General features: G+C 41.7%; 1 protein-coding gene across 5 annotated transcripts in view; it reads right to left on the minus strand.

The window, feature by feature from the left end:
* Positions 1 to 22574, minus strand: part of rb1cc1 (RB1-inducible coiled-coil 1) — a 311904-nt gene that overhangs the window by 216122 nt on the left and 73208 nt on the right. For all 5 annotated transcript variants that reach the window (XM_068031835.1, XM_068031832.1, XM_068031833.1 and 2 more), the window contains 2 exons: positions 17554 to 17980; positions 16763 to 16933 (listed from right to left, as the gene is read on the minus strand). In XM_068031835.1, coding sequence (XP_067887936.1) covers positions 16763 to 16933; positions 17554 to 17980 — 598 coding nt within the window. The remainder of the gene's footprint in view (positions 1 to 16762; positions 16934 to 17553; positions 17981 to 22574) is intronic.

Consider the following 22574-nt stretch of genomic DNA (forward strand, 5'->3'; position numbering starts at 1 on the left):
CCTCAGCCCCAGGACAATGCTGCAGGAGTTCCTCAGGGTAGTGTCCTCGGCCCAACCATCTTGAACTGTTTCAATGAGCTTCCCTTCATTACAAGGTCAGGAGTAGAGATGTGCACTGCTGATTTTACAATCTTCAGTTCCATTCGCAACTTCTCCAATGGTGAAGCATCCGTGCCTGCAAGCACTAAGACTTGGACAGCGTTCAAGCTTGGGTTGATTAAGTAGTAACATTCATACACACAAGTGACAGGTAATGACATCTCTAACAAGATAGAGTCTGATCACCTCCCATTGACATTCAACAGCATTACCATCACTGAATCCCCCACCAAAAATATCCTGGGGCTTACCATTGACAAGAAACTTAACCTGACCAACCATACGAATGCTGTGGCAACAAGAGGTCAGAGTAACTCACCTCCTGACTCCCCCAGGCCTTTCCACCATCTACAAGGCACAAGTCAGGAGTGTGATGGAATATTCTCCACTCGCCTGAATGAGTGCAGCTCCAACACCACTCACGAAGTTCGACACCATCCAGGACGAAGCAGCCCACTTGATTGGCACCCTACATCTTAAACATTCATTCCCTCCAACACCAGCACAAAATATGGTATCTACAAGATGCACTGAAGCAATTCGCTTCTTTGAAAGCACCTTCCAAATCAATGACCTCTACAGCCTAGCAGCACAAAGCCACATGGTGAAACAACCAACACAAAAACCTACTTGAACTCATCCTCACCAACAAATCTGTCACAGATGTACAGCAACACCATCACCTGCAAGTTTCCCTCCAAGTCACACATCATCCTGCGTTGGAAACATAATTCTCGCTTTTTCATTGTCAATGTGTCAACATCCTGGAACTTCCTACCCACCAGCACTGTGGGTGTGCCTTGAGCACACAAGACTACAGTGATTCAAGGCAGAGGCTCACCACCACCTTTTCAAGGGTAGTTACAGATTGGGTAATAAATGCTGGCCTTGCCAGCAATGCCCACACTCCATGGAAAAATTATGAGAAATCAGGGCCATCATGCAAGACAGTACCATGATTGCAAAGTATTGCAGAAATATTGATAACTGTGATTCGGGGCAGTGATTAGATGAGATCATGGACTAGATTTGCTTCTCTGGCGAATCTTCTGGAGTCAGGTTCATTTCAAATGTGTGGCAGTGTCTGAACACCTACCTTGGGTTAGCAGAGTGGGGGAGGAAATGGTTTTATTACTGGCAACTGAATAGTTTAGACAGATGCCCAGCTGGAACTTAGTTTTAAGGTTTCTCCTTGCCTAATGCAATGATCACCCTGTGATGCAAGCCCTTGAAGTTTCACCTTGCACAGTGCATTATACAGGAATTATATGGAATGCTATATTCCTGTCATAGCATCTAATTTGATTAGATCAATCCAAATAAGAGCACACATATTTAATGTCCATTACATGTGTGGAAACATCGCAGAAGTGGAAACTCGAAGCAAGCAGAAAAGTTCTCCAATCAGTTTCTCAATCTTGAGCATGCCCCTGCTGTTCAAAATTGAGTGGCGATGTTGTAAATGAAAAAAACAGTTCCCACATACTGGCTCTAATAAAGCTTTAAAATTGTATAAGGAAGGGAAGTTGTGGGAAGTAAAGCATTTTACAAGTTTGGGTTCCTAAAAACATTAGAGCATGAATATAAAGTGAGTCTTGGTAAGTAGTGAGGATGAGGAGGAATGTGGCAGGCGGAAAGTTTAATGCTTAGATAAGCAAAAGGAACAATTTTAAAAGCAAAAGAACAACTTTGAAAAACAGTGACTGAAATAATATTGCCAAATCAACCCTTAACCTTATTTCCAGGAAATCCAAACCTAGTTTGTGTAATAGAGTCATACAGTTATACAGCACAGAAACAGGCCCCTCGGCCCATCGTCTCTCTGCCGGCCATCCAGCACCCAACTATTCTAATCCCATATTCCTGCACTTGGCCCGTAGCCTTGTATGTTATGGCGTTTCAAGTGCTCATCCAAATACTTTTTAAATGTTGTGAGGGTTCCTGCCTCCACCACCTCTTCAGGCAGTGCATTCCAGATTCCAACCATTCTCTGGGTGAAAAATGTTTTCCTCCAATCCCCCTAAACCTCCTGCCCCTTACCCGAAATCTATGCCCCTGGTTCTTGACCCCTCCGCTAAGGGAAAAAGTTTCTTCCTATCTAACCTATCAATGCCCCTCATAATTTTGTACACCTCAATCATGTCCCCCCTCAGCCTTCTTTGCTCCAAGGAAAACAACCCTAGCCTTTTCAGTCTCTCTTCAAAGCTGAAATGCTCCAGCCCCGGCAACATCCTGATGAATCTCCTCTGCACCATCTCCAGTGCAATCACATCCTTCCTATAGTGTGGTGACCAGAACTGTACACACTCAATCTATGGCCTAACTAGCATTTTATATAGCTCCATCATAACCTCCCTGCTCTTATATTTTATGCCTCAGCTAATAAAGGCAAGTATCCCATATGCCTTCCTAACCACCTTATCTGCCTGTGCTGCTGCCTTCAGTGATCTATGGACAAGTACACCAAGGTCCTTCTGACCTTCTGTACTTCTTAGGGTCCTACCATCCATTGTATATTCCCTTGCCTTGTTAGTCCTCCCAAAATGTATTACTTCATACTTTTCAGGATTAAATTCCATTTGCCACTGCTGTGCCCTTCTTACCAGCCCATCTATATCTCCCTGTAATCTAAGGCTTTCATCCTCACTATTTACAACACCACCAATTTTTGTGTCATCTGCGAACTTACTTATCATACCTCCTATATTCACATCTAAATCATTAATCTACACTACAAACAGCAAGGGTCCCAGCACCGTGGCACAGTGGTTAGCACCGCAGCCTCACAGCTCCAGCGACCCGGGTTCAATTCTGGATACTGCCTGTGTGGAGTTTGCAAGTTCTCCCTGTATCTGCGTGGGTTTCCTCCGGGTGCTCCGGTTTCCTCCCACATGCCAAAGACTTGCAGGTTGATAGGTTAATTGGCCATTATAAATTGACCCTAGTGTAGGTAGGTGGTAGGGAAATATAGGGACAGGTGGGGACATGGTAGGAATATGGGCTTAGTGTAGGATTAGTATAATTGGGTGGTTGATGGTCGGCACAGACTCGGTGGGCCGAAGGGCCTGTTTCAGTGCTGTATCTCTAAACTAAACTAAACACCGATCCCTGCTGTACACCACTAGTCACAGGCTTCCAATCGCAATAACAAGCAAAGAACAAAGAACAAAGAAAAGCCTCGACCATTACCCTCTGCCTCCTGCCACTAAACCAATTTTGGATCCAATTTGCCAAATTGCCCTGGATCCCATGGGCTCTTACCTTCTTAACCAATCTCCCATGCAAGAACTTATCAAAAACTTTACTGAAATCCATGTAGACTACTTCAACTGCTTTACCCTCATCGACGCATCTAGTCACCTCCTCGAAAAATTCAATCAAGTTAGTTAGACACGATCTTCCCCTGACAAAGCCATGTTGACTATCACTGATTAATCCCTGCTTCTCCAAGTGGAGATTAATCCTGTCCCTCAGAATTTTTTCCAATATTTTCCCAACCACTGACGTTGGACTCACTAGCCTGTAATTACCTGGTTTATCCCTACTACCCTTCTTGAATAATGGTACCACAATAGCCGTCCTCCAGTCCTCTGGTACCTCTCCTGTGGCCAGAGAGGATTTGAAAATTTGTGTCAAAGACCCTGCTATCACCTCCCTTGCCTCACATAAACAGCCTGGGATACATCTCATCTGCGCCTGAGGATTTATCCACTTTTAAGCCCACTAAAACAGCTACTAGTTCCTCCCTTTCAATGCTAATATGTTCAAGTATATCACAATCCCCCTCCCTGATCTCTACACCTACATCGTCCTTCCCCATAGTGAACACCAATGAAAAGTAATCATTTAAAAGCTCACCTATGTCCTCTGGCTCCACACAAAGATTGCCACTTTGGTCCCTAATGGGCCCTACTCTTTCCCTGCTTATCCTCTTACCCTTAATATACTTATAAAACGCCTTGGGATTTTCCTTTATCTTGCCCGCCAGTGTTTTTTCATGTCCCCTCTTTGCTCTCCTAATTACTTTTTTAAGTGCCACCCTACACTTTCTATACTCCTCTAGTGCCTCTGCTGTTTTCAACACTTCTTGCAACTTAACCCTTGTAGTCTAGTCATCTTTCTGGTGAAACTACACTGTATTCTCTTCAAGGCCAATATATCCTTCCTAAGGTGTGGTGCCCAGAACTGCTCAAAGTATTCCAGACGTTGTCTAACCAGGGCTTTGTAGCGCTGTCGCATAACTGCAACCTCTTTGCATTCCAATACTCTAGATATAATGCATTCCAGTAGCCTTTCTGATTATTTTCTGTACTTGTCCTTAACGTTATGGATCTATGTACATGGATCCCCACGTCCCTTTGAACCTCCACTGTTCCCAGCTTTTCACCATTGAGAAAGTATTCTCTTTTATCTGTAGATGACCTCACATTTTCCTACACCAAAATCCATTTGTCACAATTCTTCCCATCCACTTAATCTAATATCTCTAATTTTATACTTCCATTTACGCTGCTTAAAATGTTGCCTATGTTCGTGTCCTTGGCAAACTTCGATATGTGGCTTTCTATCCAATCATAAAAATGGTTAATAAATATGGCGAATAGTCAAGGTCCCCAACACAGATCCTTGCAGGACACAAGTTACATCCTGCCAATTAGAGTACTGCCCATTAGCTCAACTCTCTGTCTCCTGCCATTGAGCCCATTTCCCAACCAGGTCAATAATTTACCTTCATCTCCATAAGCTTCAACTTTAGCGAACAGTTCCTTCTGAGGGACTGTACCAAATGTTTTCTGGAAGTTCACATAAATAACGTCCAAAGACATTCTCCTGTCCACTACTTTGAATTTCTTGAAGACGTGTCTAATCAAGTTTGTCAGGTATACCTATCCTTTACAAATCCATGCTGGCTCTCTCTGATCAACTAAACATTTTCAGGTGTTCAGTCACTCTATCCTTAATTAGACTCTAGTAATTTCCTGGCAACAGATGTTATTACGAGAGAAATTGAAAATAAAAGGATGTTATGCTTCAGTTATACAGGGCATTAGTAAAACCACATCTCAAATACTGTGTGCAGTTTTGGTTTCCTTATTTAAGGAAGGCTGTAAATGCATTGGAGGCGGTTCAGAGGAGGTTTACTAGATTGATATCTGAAATGAGCGGGTTGTCTTATGAGGAAAGGTTGGACAGACTGGGCTTATTTTCACTGGAGTTTGGAAGAGTGAGGGGAGACTTGATTGCTCTTGTGGGGGAGTACAGAACTAGGGGGCATTGTTTTAAAATTAGGGACAGCCCCTTTTAGGGCAGATATGAGGAGAAATTTTTTTCTCAGAATTTTGCGACTTTGGAATTCTCTGCCTCAGAAGGTAGTGGAGGTGGGGGTCATTGAATAATTTTAAGGTGGAGGTAGATAGATTCTCATTAAGCAAGGGAATCAAAGGCTACCGGGGTAGATTGGAGTGTGGAATTCGAGACAACCAGATCAGCCATGATCTTATTGAATGGTGGAACAGACAAGAGGGGCCGAATGGCCTACTTTTGCTCCTAATTCATATGTTAGCATTCAGCTGTTGTATTGCGGGAAGATTGGAAGTTATGAACACTGAAAGTAAGATATGAAACTGACCAATGCCCAATGAAAGTAGCAAGGAAGTGGTCAGGGTGGAATAATGATGCAGATCATTGACACGAAGCAACTGAGAGAAAGAGGAGAGGCATCTGTGGAAACATTTATTGGAAAGAACAAGAGGATGAGCAATCAAAGACAAAGGTTGAAAACTGGATAGTCATGAACACGGCTTTGGTGAGAAGCCATAAAGCTTGTAAACCTGTTCAAAATACACTGTGCCAAACTTTGTAAAGACTGGAGATAATGGGCCGGATATTGTTTTAATAATAGCGAGCTATCAGCGCTTCCCGTTATTACAGGGTTAATACAACAGCAACCTTTGGTGCCCGCACATGTACTGTTAAATACAAAGCCCCAAAGCTGTTGTCCGAGATATCCTGCTCCTCCGCAGGGTGCATTGTTGTAATCCTTGTTAATAGGCTCTGCAATGCAATCGCTAATGACGTGAACTTGGGGTATTTACCCACTAGTTCGGCATTAAATCGCCTCTTGTCTCAGCATTACTGTTGGATACATTCAGGGAAAAGGCTACAGATGATTAGATGCAGGACAAATTGGTTCTTGAACTCATTCGTGCCTTTCTCTAAGAACTTTCGACAGGAGCTTGATGAATGGATGAGGATATGCACTCATGATGGGACTCACTGATTATTTTAATGTATTGGAATTAGTTTTTAATGTACATTTTAATCAAGTTAGACTTTTTGTGATAGGGTAATATTCTTTCTTTTTAATATTATATGCAACTTTTTTAATGGACGAGCAGTGTACCTGAAATGAATTTCCGTTTGGACAATAAACTGAAATTGAATTGAAAATATCTGAAAAAGGGCTGGTACATTTAAAAGTGTGTTTTTAAAATGGCGGAATAAGTGATAATTACTGCTGAATAACCTCTCTGGCCCTGAAGAATTAATTTTACAAGTTTGGAGTCTCACTCCTTAAGAAAATTAATGTTGCAGATTTTTGAACCGTAGGCTTCAGCGAGGATACTTCAATCTGTTTGGTTGAAGAACCTCGCTGCTGCTTACCCTGTTCAAATGCCACAGATCTCCTGTAGAGGGCATCGCACAGCAACAGACACCAGATGAGTGGAACTCTACTGACAAACCCGCAAAATAAACTGTGGTCAACTGGACATAGGGTGATTTCCTTCACCACTGACAACAAAATCCAAGCCAAATGATTTGAAGTGTGCAACAGCAGAGTTCCAGAAGAATGTATCAAAACGTAGCAAGATCAGAAGGAAACATCCATGTGAAAACCCACACAAGCAATCATGAAATAATTCAGAAGTTATCCTTCACATTGAAAGTTGAGTTAACTGTAGGAAGTACCAAAGTAAGGGAAATACGGCATAAGTTGGAAAGACATGAGGAACTACCTTTTTTTAAGGTTAGTATAAGCAACAGCAAATTTCAAATGGGAAAGAAGTTGGACTAGGAGAAGGCGATTGAAGAAATAGCAAGGGACAGGAGTTAAGTTTGAAGGTACATATTTTCATGTTGGGAAAGATGCCATTAGAATCAGGGGTCCTCTTGAAGTCCAGAGAGCAAAGTCCACAAAAATCTAGGAGCTAAAACTGCATAGTCGACTAACAAAAGTATGCATTTTGTATACGGTTTAATTTTTTATTCATATTCTGTATTACTATCAGCTAGGGGTTAAAATATGATCTCACAGCAAAACATATTAGTTCAGTTCCAGACAAATGGGCTAAGGAGCTCACCATAAATATGAACTGATAAGACTTCAGACAATAACAAGTGTGAATTGGCCAGAACTACAAAATGTAACTACCAATTTACCTTGGCCACTCAAAAATAGGGATCAGGTCTGTTAATCGAAGAAGAGCATCACATAGCAGCACATCACAAGAACAAACACAAGCAAGAATAGGCCATAATGCCCCTTAAGCCTAATCCACCATTCAATAAGATCGTGGCTGATCTTCTATCTCAATGTCACTTTCCCATCTGATTCCCTTAGTGTCCAAAAATGTAAACAACCTCAGTCTTGAATATACTCAATGACTGAGCATTCAGAATCTTCTGAGGTACAGAATTAGAGATTCACAGCCCTCTGAGTAAAGAGGTTTAGCCTCACCCCAGTCCCAAATAAATAGCTGATCCCTTATCCTGAGACCATGGTCCTCAATTATTCTAGACTGTCCAGCCAGGAGAAACAGCATCTACCCTGTCAAGGCCTCTAAGAATTTTTTTTAAGTTTCAACAAGATCACTCATTCTTCTAAACTCTAGAAAATATAGACCCATTCTACACAATCCCCCCTCATCCCAGGAATCAATCTAGTGAACTTTCAATGCACCCCCTCGAAAATAAGAATAGCCTTCCTTTGATAAGGGGATCAAAACTGTACACTGTACGCCAAGGTGTGGTTGCACCAAAGCCCTATATAATTTCAACAAGACTTCCTTACTCTTATACTCCAAACCTCATGCAATAAAGGTTAACATACCATTTGCCTTAACTGCTTTCTGTATCTGCATGTTAACTACTTACTCGTCTAGTTTATTCTTCTTCATACTGACTCCCACTCTCCAGTTTAAATAAACTGGCTGCATCTAAGCACAGCAAAAGTGGAAGGTACTCTGTAGAATAGGTATTTCCCCCATCAGTACCTACAGCTTCTGCACAGGTCAGTGAGGTTTAACAGCAAAAGAAAGGCTTTGAACGCTAAATAGTCAGGAGCATTTCAGTCAATGAGATGACTGTCTAAAAGCAAAATACTGCGGATGCTGGAAATCTGAAATAAAAACAAAGTGCTGGAAATACTCAAATTGAAACGTTAACTCTGCTTCTCTCTCCACCGATGCTGGCAGACCTGCGGAGTATTTCCAGCACTTTCTGTTTTTATTTCAGATGACTTTGTCTCTTGCTTTGAGGCTTTTAAAAAAAATCAATTTGTTAATTCCGACAATTCTTATCGTAGAATCTGGCATTTACAATAGCCGGTGAACAGAATAAATACTTTCTGTTACAATCTCCTGGGTCTTGCTGAAGTTTACCTAGATATTGGGCGGAACTTGAGATTCACTTGTTGGAGTAGCTAGTCCAGAGAAAATATCTAGACCTGAAACATGTGTCTGTCATATTATTAAAACAGAATTAAGAAAGAGAACCACCTGTACAGTTATGCAAAGTGTTCTCACCTAGGCTTTCAAGAAAGTTGCTGCATAAAATTGGAGGTAAAAAAGCATACTACCCTACTTGCGTTCAGCTGTTTCAAGCAAAGAGAGGGAATATACAAACAATTCTATGTAAACTTTTGGATTATTATAACCTTTTAATGCTACACCACAAAATTTAGGGAAAATATTTTCATAACTTGCTGTTTGGCATACACATTTTATCCTAAAGAGTAAGCAAGGTCACCTAATTTCTGACTGTTGTCAAATTTCCATATTTTTCAGTGTTTACTTACTTATTATTTCTGTTGCTTTGCATAGAATTAAACATTTTCCATGTAACTGATATGGTTTTTCAGAAGTTATGATGAGGCCTCTGGGAGTTTGTCAATATTTGCAAGGGCTACCCCACACAAAAAAGTTTGAAAACTACTGCTTTAACAAGAGACTATGAAAGAGTCGACAGATAGCAAAAACTGGTTTATGGAAACACTTCTTACATAACAGAGTAAATCATTCATCTTAACAGGGGAATATTTTTTTTTTTACTGTGCCACACGATTTGTTAACACTGATGACAAGTCTGGATCAGTCTTGAATACATTCTATAGGTCAATATAATATGCACTATCAGGTATTAAATTGTACTCAAGTACTTGAATGCATTCAAGTATATTCCAGCCTTGTAACACAACCATTTTGCCTCCCCAACTAGTAAAGACAACATGTAACAGCCATAAAAGCCAAAAGATCTCATTTCATTTTTGGTCTTTGTTAAGTTAACAGATCTCAACTTTGTGTCAGGCTGATTTTACCTTTTCAGTACAAAAATGCAGAGAACCCATTTTTGATCACTTTTCTATCAACCCTTCTGAAAAAATGAGCACCTATTAAAGACAAGGTTGAGCTTGGCAAATGCTAATCACTAAATTTAAACCACCCAAGTTTAAACATGGGGATTGGACAATTAAGGTCCTGATACGAGGCATACATGGAACTATACACAAAAGGCAGTCACCACATTTGGTGGTGGACAGAAGGAAAAAAAAATAGGGAAATATATAGCCAAAAAGAAGTGCACCAATTGTGACTACACTTGAATACAATTCTCAACTGCATCAGCTGTGATTCAGTTGGTTGACTCTGCCCGAGTCAGAAGCTTGGCTGTTCATGTCCCACTCCAAGACTTCAGCACAAAAATCAAGGTTTACAATGCAGCACAGTACTGTTGGAGGTGCCATCTTTCAGATGAGACATTAAACTAAGGCCCCGTCTGCTCTCTCAGATGGGCATAAAAGATCATGTGACACTATTTTGAAGAACAGTAGGGGAATCATCCACTGTGTTCTGGCCAATATTTATCCTTCAAATCAACATCACACAAACATATTATCTGGTCATTATCAAATTGCTGCTTACGGGAGCTTGATGTGCGCAAGTTGTCTGCTGCACTTCCTACATTACAACAGTGACTACACTTCAAAAGTACTTCACTTTTGGTAAAAGCACTTTGGAATGTCCTGTGGTCCTGAAAGGTGCTATATAAATGCAAGTCTTTTTACCTAGATGCCATGAGTCAGACTCTAAAAGATATGCAATTTAAGGTATGGTGAATTCCTAGATTCTGATATCCAGAATTATTTTTGTCTTAGGATCCAATGTACTTTCCATAACTCATTGAAACAGGTTTACCAATTTTACATTTTTCCGGGCAGGTACATCACTTCCAAATAAGAATTGGTATCGTAACTCCACCATGCAAGTGAAAAATACTACAGGTTTTGTGTGTATTCTCAGAAGAATTCTTTACTATCTCAAGGGGGCTTTATTATTTTAAACTACTGGTCTATCTCCCTCAACTTTGCACTTGTTGGGCTAGATTTTCATCTTCACCACCTGAGCAATAATTTGGGGGGCAGATCACCTGTCCTTAATAGAACCGGCCTGATTTACATTCTGTTCATATCAAAGGATTTTATTTTTATTTGGATGTGAAAGTTGCTGGCTAGGCCAGCATTTATTTCCTATCCCTAATTGCCCTCAAGAAGCTGGCAATGAGCTGCCTTCTTGAACCACTGCAGTTCATGTGATGTAGGTGCACCAACAGTGCTGTTAGGTAGGGAGTTCCAGGATTTTGACCCAATGACAGTGAAGAAACAGCAATATAGTTCCAAGTCAGGATGATGTGCGACTTGGAGGGAGACTCACAGGTGGTGGTGTTCCCATGCATCTGCTGCCCTTATTCTTCTAGGTGGTCAAGATTGCAGGTTTGGAAGGTGCTGTTGAAGGAGCCTTGGCAAGTTGCTGCAGTGCATCTTGTAGATGGTATACACTGTTAACACTGTGCACCGGTGGTGGATGGGGTGCCAATCAAACTGGCTGCTTTGTCTTAGATGATGTCGAGCTTCGAGTGTTGTTGGAATGACACTCATCCAGGCAAGTGGAGAGTATTCCATCACACTCCTGTTTGTGCCTTGTAGATGGTGGACAGGCTTTGAGGAGTCAGGAGGTGCGTTGCTTACTGCAGAATTCCCAGCCTCTGTAACCACAGCATGTATGTAGCTGCTCCAGTTAAGTTTTGCTCAATGGTCAACCTCAAGATGTTGATGCTAGGTGAATTCAGTGATCGTAATGCCATTGAATGTCATGGGGAGATGATTAGATTCTCTCTTGTTGGAGATGGTGTTGCCGGACACTTATGTGGCACAAATGCTACTTGCCACCCATCAGCCCAAGCCTGGATGTTGTCCAGGTCTTGCTGCATGGGGCACAGACTCCTTCAGAATGAAAATAAAGTGGGTTGTATGAAAGGCGCGAAATCTACAGCACCAGATCACCACCCAGGTAGTGAAGACGAAAAGCAATGCAGTGGACTTTCAAATTTTATTCTGTATTCCAAAGCTTATAAACTTATAATAGAAAACAATAGATGCCACAAAGTGCACAAAAAAGCTGCTACAATAATGTGGAGATTAAAAATTGCAAGAGTAGCTACAATAAAATGGAGTGCTCAAATTAGAACAACTTGTAAGCTTTTGTTTTACACTAATCTCAACAGCAAAACTGAATCCACGGAACCCAACACAAACTATACGCATCTCTACTCAAAGACATCAGCATTTACTGATCAACATTGCAGCACAAGTCGAAGGCACCGGCAATTAATAAACCAGTGGAGCAAGACACTACTAAATCAATAAATTCAAAGAGCAACAGGCATCAACAAATCAAGTAAGCAAGCTCACCAACAGGTACACAGGTGAATTCTAAATTAATGCAGCAGCTTGTCAGATTAAGTGGGTGGTCAGCTTTGTGCCTCTGGTTGACTTCCCGTAAGTGCAGGGCATCACAATGGTGCACGCACCTGGCAATCCAGGCACCTCCAGAACAACCAGGGGTACTCATCAAGTGTTGTCATCAAGGTACTCAAACAAGTGTTTCCAATCCATTAATGTGCAGCTGTTGTGCAAGCACAAAAAGATATTTCTGCAGGAGTGTGTAAGATTCCTGGAGAGTTGCCATGATACCTTCACCCTGTGCCAGTTCTAGCACTCTTCGCACCTGGAAGTGGACTTTTATGGGATGGCTGCTAAAGAACAAGGGATATCCACTACAATCTTGACTCATCAGAAACTCCCAACACTGAAACCCAACAGCAGTATAATGAATGTTATATCACCACCAGCTGTGTAAATGAACAAGCTATTGGCATACTGAAGTTGTACTTCAGCTACCTGAACACATATGGAGGTGCCCTTCCGTATGCACTAGCGAACATCTGAGGTTTGGACCTGCAGGAGGAACAAAGCAAAGAGCTCAGATCGTCCTCAGATGGAAGGAGAAGAATGGTACCAGATAACCCAGATGTTCACACTGCTGCCTGGGATACCAGAGACGCCCTTATTAATGCAAAGTTCACCTAGGTTGTACCAGTGCATCCATGTCAACAGAAAATGCAACAGCCACTCTTACCCCCTCCCACTCTGCACCCAGCCCACCAATGCCACTGACACAAAGCAACCAACGACCCCTTCAACATCCTCCCATTGGTCTCCATTAATTCATTTCCTCATATGCAGCATCAAACAAGACAGGTCACTTACCACCATGCAGCCAAGAATGCACATGACTGGAAAGTGGCGAAAAAAACCCATCTATCTGAATACATAACAAAACTGAACATTTTATCAGAGATCCATGTGCATAAGCTTGTGCTACTACAGAACCTTACACTTCCTCTTACTGCTGCTTCTACATGGTGCAACCCACATGACCTCAGCAGAGGCAGAAGCAGGTTGCTCGGATCCCTAATCTGACTGCCGAGATGCTCTTGGCCGACATCTTCTGCATTTGAGCACAAGGGCCCTGCCAAAGACTGCTCCAACAGCAACTGTACAGGGACAGACTTGGCTATCAGGAGATGAGGCAACATGTGGTCTACTGACTGAGAGGTAGGCTGTGGGTGAGAAGTCGAAACAGTTTGAATGGAGTTCCCACTTCCATGACCCCATTCACCATCATCCCTCTCAAGGCCCAGCTGCACTTCACTGCTACCAGTGTGCTGGAAAGCACTTTGGTGCAGATCAGTGCAACCCTGTAAAGCCAAGGTTAAGGCAACTGTCCAAATATTTAAGATGGCAGACATGTTGGCATATAGAGTCTGCATGATGGTGTTGAAGACTCATTTAAGTATATAACAGTACATGGTGCTGGCCTTCTATCCATGGAAGACCACATCATCTCAATGGCCTGTGACATCAACCAGCCACCACCCCCACCCCTGAGGTGGACACTCTAATCTTTTTGCAATCAGGTAATGACACTTTAAAGACCTGTCAGTGCATCACACCCTGACTGTTGCTGCTCAATGATTCTCCTCTTCATTGGCAGCCGAAGTACAGCATCTGTGTTCAGCTGAGCAAAGCTTGGTGAGGATTGTGCCCTCTGACGCATACTCTCCACTACTAGCCCTGTCTCTACCATATGCTCTTGCTCACTTGTGAAGTGTAAATCACCAACCCTGCCCACCAGAAAACCCAACTATCTGCCGTACTGGTCCTACTGAAGTAAGAGTATCTGAGCTGGTGCTTGGCCTGAATGATTTGTGGGATGCTGCTGCTTCAGAAGAACAGTTCCTCTGAAGAACTGCCACTGAGCACTTGGCCACAAATCAATGCCACGTGAGAGATAAAAAATATGAATTAGACCTGGTAAGGAAAGAATATGTTGCAAGTTATTATGAAGCGGATCATACTCACTACTGAAATTAAGTCAACATAGCTGAGTGGAAAGTAAAGGGAAAGAGAAAACAGGAAACTACAGGCCATTTATCCTGACCTTTATCATTGGGAAAATACTAGAAACCATGTGAAGAAAGTGGTAACTTTGCCTGATCATATTATGATACTCTAAGTTATGATGCTTTGACAAAGGAGAAATTGTGTTTGACAAATCTATTTGAATGTTATTGAGGATGTAATTAGCAGGATAGATAAAGGACAACTCAGATGTAGCCTATTTGGATTTTCAAAAGGTAATCGGTAAGGTTTCACATGAAAGGGTGTTGCACAAGCTAAAGGCTCATAAGGTTGGGGGCAATATGGACAGAGGATTAGTTAAATGACAAAAAAAAACATTGGAATAAATAGGTCATTTTCAGGTAGGCAGCCTGTTGCTAGTGAGGTGCCACAAGGATCATTGCTGGGGCCTCAGTGATTTATAACCTACACTAATGACTTAGATGAAGGGACTCTATGCAATGTATCCAAGTTTTTTTTTAATTCATTCATGGGATGTGGGCATCGCTGGTTAGGACAGCATTTACTGCTGATCCCTAATTTCCCTTGAGAGGTTTGCTGACGATAAAAAGCCACGTGGGAAAATAAGCTACGAGGAGGACACAGTGAGTCTGCAAACAGATATAGATAGATTAAGTGAGTGGGAAGGAAGGTAGCAGATAGATGTGGGGAAATGTGAGACTGTTCATTTAGGTCAGAAAAATAGAGAAAACAATATTTTTTTTAAATGGTGAGAAATTATTCAATGTTGGTGTTCAGAGGGATTTGGGTGGCCTTGCACAAGAAACGCAGGAACAGCAAATGGCATGTTGGCCTTCACTGCAAGGGGATTGGAGTACTGGAAGAAAGAAGTCTTGCTGCAATTGTACACGGCTTTAGTAATACAACACCTGGAGGACTGTGTACAGTACTGGGCTCTAACTACAGAAGGATATACATGCCTTGCAAGTGGTGCAGCAAAGGTTTAGTAGATCGATTCCTGGGATGACAGGATTATCCTACGAGGATAATCCCTTGAGTTTAGAGGAACAAGAAGTGATCTCATTGAAATAAATAACATTTTGGGATGGCCTGACAGGGCAGATGTGAAGAGGCTGTTTCCTCTGGCTGTGGATCTAGAAATAGGGCACATAGGCTCAAGATAAGGGATCAGATATTCAGGACTGAGATGAGGAGAAACTTACTCACTGAGGATTGTGAATCTTTGGAATTCTCTACCCCAGAGGGCAGTGAAGGCTCGGTCATTGAGTATATTCAAGATTCACGTCAATAGATTTTTGGTCACTAAGGGAATCAAAGGATATGGGAATCAGTTGGGTAAGTAAGTTGAGGTCAAAGATTAACCATGATCTTACTGAATTGCAGAGAAGGCTCAAGGGGCCATATGGCCTACTCCAATTTCTTGTATGTTTTTGACTGCCGTATGACATGTAGGATTTTTACATTTAATTGTGCCATCAGGTAGCTGGGCGCTCACTATCTCCCCATTTCCAATAGCCAGGGCACTGAAACTCCACTTATGTCCAGTGCCTCCTCCTCTGTACTCATCAGCTGCAAGATGCTTGGAGGCCCCTTACAATTCTCTGCCTCTTGCTGATGTTCTGTACTTTCTTCTGCATGGAGGGAAAGAAGAGATGTACGAGTGAGTGTAGTGGCATGTGTTCATCTGATAGATGGAATGCATTTGGTGAGGTTGACTATAAGGTAGAGGTGTGACATTTCATAAGGATGAAGGTAGGTGGGAGTGGTGGATAGACAGATGGGGATATGAGAAAGTATATAGAAAGAGGAGGGGTGCACCAACAAACTAAGTGGGTGTGAGGAATGATATGCTGGAGTAGGCTTGACAAGGCAGAGGCAGGGTCCAGGGGGTTCATGCACACAGCAGGATGCAAGTGAATGTGCCACTGTACTTACCTTTCCTTGCTTGGTTAGGTCCTCAAAGCAGTTTCTGCACTGAATTCAGCAGCATAGCACCACACTCCTGCTGCTAACCTTCTCCACTACTGCCAATCAAGCCTTTCAGTCACTGCTGCATGCTTCTTCCTCCCATTGTTAGGGAAGCCCATCTCTCTGCATCTCCTCTCAGCCCCAGCAGCACATTCAGGAAGGCGTCACAAACAGTGAATCAAAACAGACTCCTTTCTGGCACTTTATTGGTTCCCAACTCCAAACTCCTTCAAATTGCCTGTTGCGTGCCCCTTTAAATACTAGAGTTCAGATTGCGCCATCCAGGTCCACGTCACGTACAATGACGCTGATTGGACTGGAAACTCGGAATTAAAATTATAATGGTGACCAAGTCAAAACGCCTCTGACAAACTTGCTTCCAGGTTTCCCGTGTGCTGTCGGACACCCTTGAATGTCGTGTGCTGCAAGTCAAAATCTGAGCCATAATGTTTTTGTGTATTTCACAGATCTAGTTAGGAACGTGATCTGACAGAAATATACGTCAGTTAAAATTACATCAATAAATAGTTCAAGCTTCACAACAACATCTCAAACCCTTGGTGTCTCTCAGCTTTGAAATATACTGCACAATGTGTTATCCTGTATTCGCCTACATTTTATGCAATGGAGATTTACCTGAGCTAATTCTTTTTGTTCATTCACCAGTCTGTTACAGCTGGCTATCATTTGATCGAGAGCATACAGTCGGTCCTCAAGTCCTTTAATTGCCTTCATGTTCTGATTATCAAGTTTGGCAATTGTTTCACGACACTCTGTCAGAAAAGGCTGAAGAATTTCTGGATCAAGCTGAAAACAAAAAAAGTATGAAGATGTTTTAATTACTGTTGAGAAATGGTCAATAATATTTTCTCTTACGATCTCTAATCCTCGCACAACAAATTATGTTCAACTTGACAGCAACTGATGACTGCTTTTGATTAAGTTAACACTTTTTACTGGTTGACATATCTACTATAGTGAGAATCACAAACAACTTGAAAAACAAATATTGAAAACATGCTTTTTATATCCATACTCTAGCATGTTCAAATACATACATTAATCCATTTTAGATTTAGCTTGTCAATTCGTTGGAACTGTTCCCCTTTTGAACACGTACCATCTCAAACTATTTTTCTTTTCCTTAAGAGCAATGAATAAATTTACTGTTGGGTATCACAAGTAAATATTGTCATTTTATAGTTTGCTTAAGTAGTTTTGAGAGATAAGCAGTTTTGAGAGATGCAAACTAGAAATCAGAAGTTTGAACTCTGTTCAAAACTGAATGAAAAAGGTTTCAATTTCATAATAGGAGTACCAAATTTTAAAACATCAAAAAGAAGAAACTATTCTCAGGCCTTTCAAAATCCTGGATTAGGCAAATAGTTGAACAAAAGTCTCTAATTTGAAATCTCAAAAATACTTACACGGTTCATTGAATCAAAGCATTTCCTGACCAGTGATTCCACATCATTTGGTCTATCTTGTACATTAATCCAGTCCAATAGGGAAACATTAAAGAAAGCTTGGTTATCAGTTTCTTCTTTAAAATTATCTTCTGCTGCAATCTTCTGAACTCTCTCTTCACTGGTCTCATTGTCCTTTTCGTCCTCTTGAATAACACTATTCTGTACAGAATGTCCAAATGATATAGAACTAGAAAGTGATTTCCTGTTAACTGCAGGTTTAACAGAACAAAGTACTGAATTGCTGGACCTCTCATCCTCAGTTTCTTCTTCTGTACTTTCTTTTTCTGTAGGTAACTTCAGTCTTTCCCGACATTCTCGGTAACTGTGTCTGGTCAGGCACTCCAACAGCGGTATCTGGGCCATTACTGAGACTGCTGTGCCTAGGCTTAATCCATAAAATAAAATAATGTATTAGTTCAATCTGAAGTGATTATGATATTATTGCTATCATAGAGACATGGGTGAAGGAGGGCCAGGACTGGCAGCTCAATATTCCAGGGTATAGAATCTTCAGGCTTGACAGAGTAGGTGATAAAAGAGGAGGTGGTATTGCACTGTTGATCAAGGAGTCAATTACTGCAGTAAAGGAGGGATGATATCTTAGAAGGTTCCTCAAATGGGGCCATATGGGTAGAACTTAAAAACAAAAAGGGGACAATCACCTGGCTGGGAGTGTACTACTGTCCTCCAAACAGTCAGAGAGATAGAGGAGCAGATATCTAGGCAGATCTCAGAAAGGTGTAAGAATAATAGGGTTTATATTAGTAGGGGATTTCAACTTCCCTAATATCAACTGGGATGGTCTTAGTGTAACTGTACACAAAACCTCAGGTGCAGTCTCACCAAGGCTTTATATAATTGCAGCTAGACTTCTTTGTTCTTGTACTCAAATCCCCTTGCAATCAAGGCCAACATACAATTTGCCTTCCTAAATGCTTGCTGCACCTGTATGTCAGCTTTCAGCAACTTACAAACAAGGACACCCTTTGGACAGCAACACTTCCCAATCTCTTACCATTTAACAAACACTCTGCCTTTTTGTTTCTCCTACCAAAGTGCATAAAGTCACATTCTTTCACATTATATTCTATCTGCCACATTCTTGCCCACTCACCTAGCCTGTTTAAATAGCCTTGAAGCCTCTTTGCATCCTCCTCAAAACTCACTCTTCCACTTAGTTTCGTGTCATCAGCAAACTTGGAAATATTAAATTTAATCCCCACATCCAAACCATTGATATAGATTGTGAATAGCTGGGGCCCAAGCACTGATCCTTGCGGTGTCCCACTGCCAACCTGAAAAATGACCTGTTTATTCCTACTCTTTATTTTCTGTCCATTAATCAATTCTCAATCCATGCCAGTATATTACCTCCAATCCCATGTGCTCTAATTTTGCTTACTAACCTCTTGTGTGGAGCCTTATCGAAAGCCTGCTGAAAATCTAAATAGACCACATCCACTGTTTCCTCCTAATCTATTACGCTAGTTACACCCTCAAAAAACTCCAACAGGTTTGTCAAACATGATTTCCCTTTCATAAATCCATGCTGACTCTGTCCAATTATTTTCGAAGTGCCCAGTTAGAACATCCTTTATAATAGATTCTAGCATTTTCCCTACTACTGATGTCTGGCAAACAGGTCTGTAGTTCCCAGTTTTCTCTCTCTCTCCTCTCTTAATAGTGGGGTTACATTTGCTACCTTCTGAAACCGTTCCAGGATCTACAGAATTTTGGAATACTCTTTGGAAGCCCATCCACGATCTCTGCAGTCACCTCTTTCAACACTCTGGGATATAGATCATCAGGTTCAGGAGATTTATTAACTTTCAGTCCCATTAATTTCTCCAGTACTACTTTTTGACTAATACTGATTTCTTTCAGTTCCTCATTCTCGCTAGTCCCTTGGTTCTCTAGTATGCCTGGGAGATCCAAAAGGATCTTCCTCCGAAGACAGACACAAAGTTATTTGTTTAGTTTCTCTGCCATTTCCTTATTCTCCAATATAAAATTCCCCTGTCTCTGCCTGAAATAGATCCACATTTGTCTTTGCCAATCTTTTCCTTTTTGCATACCTATGGAAGCTTTTACTGTCTGTTTTTATGTTTCTCGCTAGTTTACATTAACATTCTGATTCCCCTTTATCAGTTTCTTGATCCTCCTTTGCTGAATTCTAAAATGCTCCCAATCCTCAGGCTTACTACTTTTTTTGGGCAACTTTATAAGCCTTTTCCTTTGATCTAATACAATCTATAACTTCTCGTTAGCCATGGCTGCATCACCTTTCCTGTTGGGTTTTTGCGCCTCCGAAAGAAATGCAAGTTGTTGTAAACCATGTATTAATTCTTTAAACGCTAGCCATTGCCTGTCTACCAACATAATGTTTAACATAGTTTCCCAATCTACCACAGCCAATTTGCCCCTCGTACCTTCGTAGTTTCCTTTGTTTAGATTTAAGAGTTTAGTTTCAAATTGAACTAATGACTTTCAAACTTAATGTAAAATTCTATTATATTATGGTCACACTTCCCAAGAGATGAAATTCTGTCTTCACACTGAGGACACCCTCCATATCATGCTCTGTGGCACTACTACCATGCTAAAATGAAATAGATTCAGAACAACTCTAAGACCTCAAAACTGGCCATGTATGAGGTGCTGTAGGTCACCAGCAGCAAAACTGTATTCCACCACACTCTGTAACCTCATGGACAGGAATATCCCTCACTCCACCATTACCATCAAGCCAGGGAACCCAGCCACATGCAACACCAGGCGTATCTAAAAATGAGGTGCCAATTTGATGATGCTACCACATAGGGGGAACTTCCACTGACTGGGGGAATACCTACCACTAAGGAAGATGATTGTTGTTATTGCAGGCCAATCATCTCAGCCCAAGGCATCACTGCAGGAGTTCCACAAGACAATGTTTTAGTCTAAATCAACTTCAGCTCTTTTATCACTAACCTGCCCTCGATCATAAAAGCCATTGTTTTCAGCTCCCTTCAGAAACCCTGTACTCTCATCTCCGATCTCATTCCCCAACCCAGTTGCTGTCTCGGGTTGAATGAGGTTGTTTGAAACTTCAGGTGTCCTATTTGACCCTGAGCTGAGTTTTTAACCCCATCTAGCTTTCATCACAAAGACCGTCTACTTCTACCTCCGTTAAGTTGCCCATCTCCAGCCCCTGCCTCAGTCCATTTGCTGCCAAAACCCTCATCTATTCCAGTGCTCTTCTGGCTGGCCTCCAATCTTCCACCCAAGTCCCCCAATAACTTCAATTTAAAAGTCTCAACCTCATGTTCAAATACCTTGATGGCCTCACCTTCCCTATCTCTAATTTCTTACAGCCCCTCCAAGAAATGCAGTGTTCCTCCAACTCTGGCTTCTTATCCCTTACTCACTCCTTTCGCCCCAATACTGACAGCTGTGCCTTCAAGTATCTAGGCCTTAGACTCTGGAATTCCACTCTGCCTTCCCACTTTTCTCCTTAAAAATCCTCCTTAAAACCTACTTTCTTGACCCAGCTTTTAGTCACTTCTAATATTTCCTCAAAGGCAGGGGAGTCTGAGTCGCTCCTACAAAGAGCCGGCACCGACATAACTGGCGTCCTTCTGTGCTGTAACTATTCTATAATATTATGTCAGAGATGGGGATACTCACTGATGATAACACAGTATTGCCCCCTGCCTGAGCCCTGAACTCGCATAGGTTGCTAGCTTCTCTATCTTACCCATGTGCTCTGAGTTAATCTTGTCCACAATACCCATCTCCTACTCCAACGAGCATATTCCGACTAAACTGTTGGCCACTCAACTTCTTTTCCTGATTCCACGTTAGCATTTTCCACCTTCAGTTTCTGTCCCTCTCTCCTTCAAATCCGCCATCACCCCTCTCTTCAAAAAACCAACCCTTGACCCTACTGTCCTTGCAATCTACAGCCCCGCTTCCATCCTCCCTTCCTCTCCGAAGACCTCCTCCCAAATATGTTCATCTTTCCCAGAACTCCCTGAATCACTCCAATCAGGTATCCGCCCTTCAACAGTACCAAAACAGCTCTCAGTCACAAATGACATCCTACTTGACTAAAAGGCAAATTATCCTTCCTCAGCCTTCGACACAACTGACCACACTATTCTCCTCCAACACCTCTCCACCATCGTCCAGCTGGGTGGGACTGCGCTCGGCTGGTTCATTCTTACCCATCTAATTGTTGGTAGAGAATCACCTGCATTGGCTATGCTTCCTGCTCTCGCACCGTTATCTTGAACGCAGGCTATTACAATCTGTTAAGATTTTACCCACGTAACGATAATTTCCAAATATCTTCTAGCTCCAAGACGAATTCTCTGCAGGTATGAAGCTCAGCTTTCCATAACTTCTTAGCTTTTTGTCTGTCTGCTTCAGGCATTGTCATACATAATAACATTTTCCAATTTTGTAATCCATGGGGTTTGTCAGATGAATGCAAAAAAAATTGTAAGCAATTTACCGCTAGGTGCCAAGTGTCTCACTTCTTGATCACTTATTACTTACTAATTAGTTAGAAGCTCAAATGAAATTATTTCGCATCCTCTTCTCCAAAATTAATCAAGTTTTATTTAATGAAATTACTCCCAGCAGCGTAAAAGGCTAAATGAACTGTACCTTATCACTGTCAATACATCCTTCTCTGCCTGTTCAAGATCAAGCAGTAGCGTTGTTCATTTTCCTCTACTTTCTATTGTCCTGCTTCTTTACAACCTTCAATTTTAGCATCCTCAGCTGGAATGCACATTGCTAATTTTCTTAATCTATGTTTTTGAACCCTTGTGGACTCCTATCGCCTACTACTTCAATAGTATAAACTTAGCTTTTTAGTCTATTCATTTACCACAGAATCACAGAATAATACAGTGCAGAAGAGGCCCTTCGGCCCATCAAGTATGCACCGATGCATTAAAGACATTTGACCTGTCTACCTAATCCCATTTGCC

The sequence above is a fragment of the Heterodontus francisci genome, chromosome 5 (assembly GCF_036365525.1).
Source record: "Heterodontus francisci isolate sHetFra1 chromosome 5, sHetFra1.hap1, whole genome shotgun sequence".
NCBI classification, from domain to species: Eukaryota; Metazoa; Chordata; class Chondrichthyes; order Heterodontiformes; family Heterodontidae; genus Heterodontus; species Heterodontus francisci.